Source organism: Chamaea fasciata, unplaced genomic scaffold (genome assembly GCF_029207755.1).
Source record: "Chamaea fasciata isolate MVZ Bird 193981 ecotype frontalis unplaced genomic scaffold, bChaFas1.0.hap1 SCAF_3, whole genome shotgun sequence".
NCBI classification, from domain to species: domain Eukaryota; kingdom Metazoa; phylum Chordata; class Aves; order Passeriformes; family Sylviidae; genus Chamaea; species Chamaea fasciata.
The window spans coordinates 79,129,080-79,139,008 of record NW_027094088.1 but is presented as its reverse complement, the minus strand read 5'-3'; the positions used below and the strand labels follow the sequence as shown (position 1 = coordinate 79,139,008).

The following is a 9,929-nucleotide window of genomic DNA, read 5'->3' as shown; positions in this document are numbered from 1 at the left end:
AATTTCCACATCCATTCAATGGCTGCATCAGACTGGTTTGTTTGCAAAAAAGGAGAAAATGGGTGTTTGAAAAGAAAAATGGAGGAATGCCTAATAAAGTCTCTCTGTATTGTTCTGCGAGTAAAACTTGTTAAAAATCCACACAAAGAAGTCTTTTTCAAAATCTCTTTTAAAAAGGCTGTGCCAACAAATTAAGATTTACAGAGAAAAATCTTCCACACATTTTTATATGAATGAATTTTTATAAAATGCTGTGAACAGACTCACATCATCTTTCCTAAGCCTGTAAAGACGATGTCAGAAAAAACCCACAAAGCCAGATAAGACACTGCAGAAAAATAAAGGCTAAGTCAAAACTACTTTTCATATCCATTATTATTGTAAGAGGGCTTTAGACTTGAAGATCAAGTATTAAAAAGACTGAATTACAAATGTGATTTCCATGCTCACAGAAAGATGAAGGCTAAAGACAGTTCTGAGATTATTTGTGTGCAATAGATTCAGTCATATACTTCTGTTGTTAAAAAAAAAAAAAAAAAGGATTTGTTAAGACATTTTCAAATAACTTAATGGGAGCATTCTACAACCTTTTCCAAACAATTTTTCTACATATTCTTTCAGGAAGACACCCAGCAATTACTCTTTTAGCAAAGCATAAGTTGGCTGATCACCCAGCTGTCTTTTTTGATGTCATTCTGTAATTTCATACACTGAGAGATTTTGGTGAAATTAATTAGACTCTTACTGGTAACAGCTAAAACAAATTTTAAATAAAAAGTACAGACATTTTATTTACTTGCAATTGGTATTAAATTTTAATGACTTTATTACATAAGTTATTTTTTTAACTTTTAAATTTTAAGTTATTTACAACAAAATATACAAAGCAATGTTAAAATGCCACATTTCCATTTCAACAGTGCACAGCAGATCCTACTGGGAGTCCACTCACATCCAGCTTGACACAGAGCTTGCTTCCTTTGGACCCTGTTAAACAGAAAAGGAGGGAAATTTACTTATAAAGTTGGAAAATGTGTATTTACATAGAAATGACTGAACTGAGCTGCAATGATTAATGGTATCTGAAAACATCCACTTGAAACCAAAGTTAAGAGAATGGAAGGCTACTGGGTTTTAATACTATTTCTCAAAATACGTGTTTTCTTCTTTCTCTAGATGTTCTCACCTCCCCCATGCCTAACTGCTAAATGCAGTTTTCTTAACACAGCAATTTTCTGCTCTGGAAATAGTACTGGAGAGATATTTTTTTCAATTGGATTTCTTTCCTTACTCTGCTTGGAATGCTTTTTCCCTTTCAGCTGTCTCTTCTCCTTGTATCCTGTCTGACAGACTCCCAAAGGACTGGCTGTACACTATCTCAGAGGAATTTTTCAGCTCTTGGAGCTTGCTCACTTACACATGCTGCCATCAAACACAGCACACATCAAGTGATCCAGCATACATCCGCACTGGTACGTGCGGCAGGAAATACCTTCAAGATACCAATCTCAAGAGTGAGAAGCAAACTGACATCCCCACTGAGGAAAATCTTCTCATTTCTCCCATCACTGTTTTTCCTGCCAAAGGAGCGGTGCTCAAAACAAAACTTCTGGGATGCTCAGCTTCCTTTTTAAAAGCTAACTGGCCGGAAACATTTTTCCATTCTTCACTGTAACTACAAAAATATTTCGGTATGAAGCAACTCAAAAAGGACCAGTCTAAGCTGACTGATTGGATATTGGCATTGGATTGATTCCCCCCAATACAATGGATAGCTAAGTTAAGAACCAGTCATTACTTTTAAACTTCCCCACTGCAGTTGCTAGGAAGAAACATTTCTCTTTCCAAGCCAAGTGCTTGCAGTCATTTTGGGAAAATATTTTTAGGGGTCTGGATGAAAACCACTGCCATCTCTCCACCTATACCCTCTCCACCTTGCATTTCCCCTCTTAGTCCTGGTACACTGCCAAACATCACAGATGCAGCACTTTGTTCTGTATTGCTCTCAGTATATCTGAAATAAGGAAACAGCTCAAGTTCCCAGCTGAAGTATTTTTCTTCCTTTCCTGTACTGAAATCTGGTCTGGAGATTCCCTTGCTCTGTCCCCATCAGCTTCCCTCAGAGGGGACAGGGGAAGCCCACCCCTCACCTATGCCATTTCACCAGGAGCAAAGGTGGCACCAGAGGTGCCACTCAGCAGATGATTATGAAACACTGCAGAGCAGCCAGGCAGTGTCACAGTTACACAGGAAAAAAGAATAGATTACAAAATAGAAAACATGATCTTGATTTACCTTGAATAATCTTTCTCTTGATTTGTTTTTGAAGAAAAAATATTTTTGCCCAATAAATGTACACAGCTGTGAAATCACAGCATGACTGAGGTTGGATGGTGCCTATGGAGGTGACCTGGTCTAGACCTCAATCAGGGCCACCTAGAGATGCTCAAGACCATGTCCAGACAGCTTTTAAATATCTCCAAGGATGAGCATCCCACAGCATCCCTGATGAGCATTGTGACAGTGCCTGGTCACCCTCACAGTGAAGAAGTGTGTCTTGAACCTCTAGTGTTTCAGATTGTGCCTGTTGCCACCGGTCCTGTTAGTGGGCACCACGGGTTCTGTCCTCTTTGTACCATCCCCTCAGGTATTTACAAACATCAGTAAGACCCTTCGACATTTCTCTTCTCCAGGCTGAACAGGCCCTTCTCTCTAGCCTCTCCTCATAGGAGATATGCTCCAGTTCCTTCATCATCCCCATGGCTCTCCACTAGATTCGTTCCGATATGTCCATGCCTATCTTATACTGGGGAGCCCAGGCCTAGACACAGCACTCCAGGTGTGGCCCCACCAGCGCTGAGCAGAGGGGCAGCATCACCTCCCGCAACCTGCTGGCAACACTGCTCCTATTGCAGCCCAGGACACCATCTGTCCAACTTAGTGTCTTTCCAGCTGTTTGGCCTTCAGCCCATCATGGCATCTGGGGCTGTTCTTCCTCAGGAACAGGACTTCACACTTTCCTCTGCTGAAGTTCATGAGGTTCCTGCCAGTCCATTTCTCCAGCCTGTTTAGTTCCCTTTGGAAAGTAGCATGACCCTATGGTTTATCAGCCACTCTTCCCTTTGCTGAAGTTCATGAGGTTCCTGCCAGTCCATTTCTCCAGCCTGTTTAGTTCCCTTTGGAAAGTAGCATGACCCTATGGTTTATCAGCCACTCTTCCCTTTGCTGAAGTTCATGAGGTTCCTGCCAGTCCATTTCTCCAGCCTGTTTAGTTCCCTTTGGAAAGTAGCATGACCCTATGGTTTATCAGCCACTCCTCCCAGTTTTGTGTCATCATCAGGCTTTGCACTCTGGCCCATCATCCAGATCATTAATGAAGATGTTAAAACAGGACAGCAGCCACAACTGACCCCTTGGATAACTCCCTTGTTACTGGCCTGCCTCCAACTAGACTTCATTCCATTGATCACCACCCTCTGGGCCTAACAGGTGCTTTAAAGACTGTTTAAATGCCACACATTTTTCTCCATAATCAACTGAAGAAAGATCACTGTTCCAGTACATATAAATAATTAACTGCTGAGATACAAAACCAGCTCAGCAGAGTAAAACAGCAGCTCTAAGTCAGTTCTTTTTTTCTGCACCCAAGTTCCCAGGCTATTTCCTTGCTCCCTTGGCCAGCTGGGTCTTCTGTCGCCTGTTTTTAGCTGTCTGAGCACTGGCTTGAGGAGGGCAGCTACAGAGCTGAAGCACGAAGTAGGTCAGACTTGCTGAGCCCAGCCTCATTTCACTGAAAACAATGGAAGTGTCCTGGCTTGTTCCAATATCTTGTATTTGTTTCTGTTTGTCATGCAAAACAAATCACTGCTGGCACTCTGCACTTCTCAGGCACAGGGGTCAGGCAATGAGCATTTATTGTTAGTTAGAGGGTTTTCCTAATTTGTTTGGGGTTTTGCTCTTCTACTAGGTAACTAGCAAGTATCTCCTGCTTGCCATGAAGACCCAACTGTGAAATTACTATGTAAGAATCTGTGAAGGTTTGATATACATAAGTACAAATATCAGACAGATCCCAAACTTAATGACAGGCATTTATATAGCAATTTCTGTTGTGCAAATTCTTTCTCCTTTATCTGGATAGCTTAAGTTAGCATTGCAGTGACCAAACTAGAGGTAAGAAATCCTCTTACCAGATATTCTCAAGAAAAATGCTGCAACTTGACCTGAGCTTTGCATGCAGAATTCCCTTCCTAAATTGGGAAATACATAAACAGAGTGGAGACAAATCAATCAAAGAGAAAGGCAGAGATCCTGACTGCTGTTGATCTGTTCAAGTCTATTGAAAGGCAGCTCAGACCTGCTGCATGCTAAACAAACAGGCCTGAGTTGATTTGGAAAGAGCTAATTAGCCAAAATGTAAGTAATCCAGATTTCAATTTTTTCAACATATTGGAAAAGCACATCCTTTCCCCAAAATTTAGAATTAATATTAGTAATAGAGAACAAGAGCAAAAATGCACCAGTGACCAGACTCAGTAGCAGCTTAAAGAATTCTTGAATGGAGTTAGCACATACCTTACTCAGCTCTGGAAAGAGCTCTTGAATCCCAATGTCCAGCAGAACATAAGTTAACTAAAAGAAAATAGAGAAAATTAAGGACACTCAAAGGCAAAACTACTGCTTTTTATCCTTAATTCTGAGTAACAGCCTTTTCCTCTCCTATATCAAACATTCACTTCAGGAAATCCTGTGCCAGAAGGCAAGTTTGTCACACGTTATGAGTTACCTGTTTGTTGAGTACTGGTTGCTGCAGTCCATCAAACAGAAGCCTGATGCCTTCATATTTAGCCTCTTCCCCAATGCACTTGCCTATTAAATCTAGATCAAATTCCAAAAACAAATACACAAGTCATGAGGAAGCACTGCAAGGCAGCTTTATGATGCACTTATAGAACTCCAGTAATTAACAAGAAAAAAGCCATTTAAATTTAAGAAAGAGTTCAGTATTTTCTGTCTCAAATGGTAAATGGAAAAAACCCCACACTTTTGGGTTTATCCTTTTCTCCTCACTTTCCTTCAGGGCTCCACACCTAAGTAATTACTACACTTTTTATAATATAAATATTTTGTTCTAATGTACTGTTTAATAAACAAGCTGATTTTTTAAAATTACTTTCAAAAAAATGGGTCCCTCTTTCCTAGTTTATACAGTGCAAGGAGAGCTCAGATATACCTTCCAGCATAATGATGTGCCTTTTTAAACACAGTTTTCATCTGGATAAAATACAAACCATAGGAACATTCAAAAGATGAAAAATTATGGTATTAATTTGATTTCCATCACCATGTCTTTATTAATCACTATGCTACAACCTTAGTCAGCAATACTGAGATGACACAACCAGGTTTTTACACCTGGTATTCCAGTCAACTCAAATCTCAGCAGCGCAAGTATTATTTGATTTGGAAAGATAGTGTGACTGAATTTGGGTTAAGTATCTGCTTGAACAATTAACCACACCCCTACAGGCAGTCATGGAATACAGAACCTGGAATATATCTCATCATTTCTTCAAAAGTCTGCTTTGCTCGTTTCTGTTTATCCTGGAGAGAGCGAGGCTCAGTGTTCTCACAGAAGACGGCATCTGCAGCGAAGACACATTGGAAAAAAAAAAAAAAAATCTACCTTTAGGCAGCTACACATCACTGACATAGAAATGTGTTTTGGATTGTGGCTTCAAAACTGAACTTTTTCTCTGTATTGTGCTGATTAGAAGGGAATTCTAGTCTTGTCAAATCATACTTTTTGCTTACTTTGGCCCAATCAAATCCAGAATAACCCCCCTGTTTGAAGGACAATCATCTTTTCACAACTTGTTTCCATTCTTTTCAAAGTTTAAAGCATTCTCTTCTAAGTTTGGACCAATTCTACTTTAGATTAGTTATGATCTCCTTACTCACAATTTCCCTTATGCCTTCAAAACTATAAGAAGTATTTACACCTTGTGCTAAAACACTGTCTGGAACTGTCAAAAACTTCAAATTCACCTATGAATGAGAAAGCAAAAATTGCTATTCATCTGAAATAATAGGTGCTCAGTTTTGGTTTTAGGCTCTGAAAGTCTTACTGCACTCCTTTATGGCATTCACAAGCTTCATTTTTGGTTTGATAAGGACAGAACTGTCTTGACTCCAGAGTTTTGACCAGATGCATTGTTGGGATCAGACTGCAGTCAGGTAATACTCCACAGTTGTGAGGTAATTTAAAATTTTTTGTCATTGCTCTCCCCTTCCCTTATTTGAAGGTCAGGACACTCAAGCCCTCTCAAGAGCCAACCACAACAAAGGGAACCAAAAACTTAACAATAAAAGACTGATGAAAGACTGGTGTAACATAAGTGAAGTAACTTGACAACTTCATGAAACATTTGTGTTGATACTCTAAACCACCTTCATTCTGTTTTTCTTGTTCTTTGCACACCCAAGCAAATTACTATTCATAATACTTTTTTTCTGTAATCATCACTGACAGACAACATAGGTGACTTGACATCTTTCCACAGCAAGCTTTGAAGTAAGACCAGGCCCACTTGATTTTTAATATTCCCAAGTGTTAGTCAGCATTGCAAAGTTTAGCACTCAGAAACTTCACTGAAGGGATTTCAAACCCCAGACTAAAGCGCTATTTTTCAATCAAAGATGTAATTATTACTGACCTCTCAGCAGTGTTATCAGAGAAACCAACCGGTGCTCCTCAAATAGCTGTTCTAACTTGCTATGCAAGTAATAATCTGTGTACAGTTCCAATGTATTTTTGAAGAGAATTCTTCCTCCCATCAAGAGATGATGCAGCCAGTCAGGAATGCGGAAAACTACCCTACCTGCAAAGTCACAGCAACATCTATGAGTAGTAACACATATGAGAGTCCCCTAATATTGAGGATAAAAAAATAATTTATTAAAAAAAAAAAAAAAAGAAAAAAAGAAAAAAGAGATGGCAAGCAAGAATACTTCAGTTTTGTTAGTGCAGCACTGAAAACATCAGTATTCTCCAGAGTGCTTCTCAAATACTTCCTTCAGCTATTTCTATTAATTTAACAATTCCACTTCCCAGAGTCTACCAGCAGCCTAAGTAGACCTCAGAAGAGGGATAAGACCTACTTTCATAAACTCATACTACTGAGATGCAGAAAGATGGAGACATAACAAAACAACAAAGCAATGATGAATGATAAATGACATTTTAGCACCACAATAAAGTCTTCTAAGGAATGATCATGTTACCAAGTTGTATACTAGCTTGAAAGTGTTGAGTTATATATGACTGCTACGACAGAATTTCATTTCTTAGCAGAGACTGTGAACTTTGTATTTGTCATGAAGTATATGAATAATAAAAAGAAATCACCTCTTACCAACATACATTAAGTAGTCATAGACTCCTTCTACAGTCATCATTTCCATGAAGTAGTTCTGATTTTGTCGTCTTTCTGTATTCTCAGACCGGTTTGCATTATTCTTGAATAAATCATTAAAAAGCTAAAAATAGAAATATGAGACTGAAAGCACTGCATTTAAAAACAAAAGGATAGCCACCAGTCCGTTGGGTTGGTTTCTTTTTATAGAAGTAGCTTCCTTCCAGAGCTTTCAAAGAACTGATCAGGGGCGCTGATTTGTTTAATTGTTTCTGGTTTTGTATTTTCAAATCCTTCACTTTCCAATAAAGACCACATCACAAGTTGCCAAGATACACAACAACCAAAATATCTAGGTTCAAAACAAATCAGCACGGAAACATTAATTCATGAGCCTTTCTGCTCCCACTACCTTCTTCCGACCTAAACAATTGTATGACTGTATGCATCTAGACTTTTTATCACATGTTCTGATTTCCTTGATGCACCCTGTTCTGAAAATGACAGGCTAAGAGATACAGAGTTTGTCTGCCTTAAATCACAAGGGAAGCCTAAAACATCAAAGTATTCCTAAAGGTTCCTGTTGGTTTCCACTTTGAAATAAACACAATGACAAAATATACAAGTTTTCTTACATAGAGAAATATCTTTTTCCCTCGCCAGTTTAATTATTTATAGTAAAATCTTCATGAACTAACATTTGGGTTTCTTTCCATTTATCTCGTTTCTCAATTATATTCCTTTAGCCTTCTATTCTCCTACGTCATCCCCCTCCTCCCTGATCCCTCTATTTCCTTGTCTTTAGTTCTTTCTGAAAAGATACTCTGATTCTTGCAAAACTCCAAGAGGCTCTCCCCTGCACACCAGAAGGGGTCCCAAGCCACCTACATAGTAGTCCTTGCCTCCCCTGCCCCCAAGTCTGTGAATCCCAATAGAGGGAAAGGAAAACGTCTCCAAACCCTGATGTTTAATACCTAGCAATCCCCAGTAACAGTTGATTTTCAATTAACTTACCCCCAAAATAGTTAATAAATAGACATAAAATAGGATTTATACAAAATACTCTGTATTATGAAAAGAAAGTTCAAAAGTTTATGGGAGGGTTCTAAAAAAAAATCCTAGAACTAGAAGCAATGCAACATAATCACAGAATTGCCTAGGCTGACATGATTGCCACTCACAGAGGGTTTTTTTACCACTCCCAGAATAACATTAGTTCCAAGGAGTAGGAAGTAATTTGCTTATAAGTGGTTCGCTTTCTGTACTGCAATTCTCCCCAAAATAAATAAAGCCAAAAACATGCAAATCACAACAATCTCTGAATCACACAAGTCTCTAAACAGAATGGTTTGCACTCTTAGAAAAAACTACATCAGGACATCTGGCAAGAGTCAGGTTTTTTGACCTGTACTCCTTCAGGCCCCCTCTTTTGTTAAGTGCTGAGCAGCTGGTATTACCTTCACGAAGTTCACTCAAACTAAACACCACCTACTTATTACATAAATTACATTAGAGGGCAAATATGGCTAATGCACTGGTGGATGACTGGTATCCAGGAATGTAACAAACCTAAAAAGAACACATAATTATTCACACCTACTTTGTGGAAGCATCCCTGGTAGGTTGTTTAAAAAGCTCTGTATAAAATGAAGTATACATCCTCCTTAATACTGAAACCAGAATAGCAGAAAACCCTTAGCGGTGGTATTGTAACTTAAACAAGAGCCTCCTTTATTTTTTAGATACACCCCACAACCTGACAAAGGTGAAACATACTGAGCCAACTCAAAGCAGCCATTGTGCAATGTAGACATAGGTTCAGAGCAGTGTCTGGAGGCCAAACTAAATCATTAACAGCAATCTGGTAGGTAACCTATTAAAAAATCAAACATGAAGGCCAGCTTAGGGCAAAGGTTTTTGACTTTCAAAAAGCTATTTCCACTTTCATCCCAAACCAGACGCAGCCTCTTCTGAATGCTGATTGTACCTCCAAACACTGATAATCTGTGTTGCACCTTAAATAGGAATGGTTCCTTGATCAGAGGCACACTTTGAAAGCATTTCAGAATGCGATCTACAATGCACTGCAGCAGCCACAATACAAAGTGGCATTAGACCTTTACTTCCAGGTTTTACAATTTCCAGTATCTTGGCTCGGAAGAAATTCAGGTGAAAAACACAGAATTGGTTATCTAGCAGAGAAGTTGAGGTTATACTCACAATTCAGATAAGCAGAGGATTTTGCTTTTGATGTTTCTGTGCATGTTAACATTTGAGACTAACAGCACAAACCTCAATGCTATCATTATTTGTATTTTTAAGATTAAACAGTAATCATTATTATAACCATGAAGTAGTATTAAAAGGCTTACAATGAGGAAATTCCATTAATTAGTATTGATTAATAATGGGAATCAAGGTCTTGAAGTCAGTGAAAGACAAAAAGCCTGTATTAAGAAAAAGACCAAAGCAAACCCTTGTACAACAGGCCTTATTGGGAAAAGTAAGAAAAGG

The 9,929-nt window shown here is 38.7% G+C and overlaps 1 protein-coding gene across 7 annotated transcripts in view; it reads right to left on the bottom strand.

The window, feature by feature from the left end:
• Positions 1–151: 151 nt before the first annotated feature.
• The window catches only part of SNX14 (sorting nexin 14), a 46,381-nt gene continuing 36,603 nt past the window's right edge, over positions 152–9,929 (bottom strand). For 4 of the 7 annotated variants that reach the window (XM_066179599.1, XM_066179597.1, XM_066179601.1 and 1 more), the window contains 6 exons: positions 7,416–7,539; positions 6,717–6,881; positions 5,550–5,645; positions 4,787–4,878; positions 4,576–4,632; positions 152–987 (listed from right to left, as the gene is read on the bottom strand). In XM_066179599.1, the coding sequence (XP_066035696.1) occupies positions 949–987; positions 4,576–4,632; positions 4,787–4,878; positions 5,550–5,645; positions 6,717–6,881; positions 7,416–7,539 (573 nt within the window). In that variant the 3' untranslated portion in view covers positions 152–948. Of the gene's footprint in view, positions 988–4,190; positions 4,251–4,575; positions 4,633–4,786; positions 4,879–5,549; positions 5,646–6,716; positions 6,882–7,415; positions 7,540–9,929 lie in introns of all 7 variants that reach the window. The other 3 variants (XM_066179595.1, XM_066179596.1, XM_066179600.1) reach the window with 1 other exon arrangement.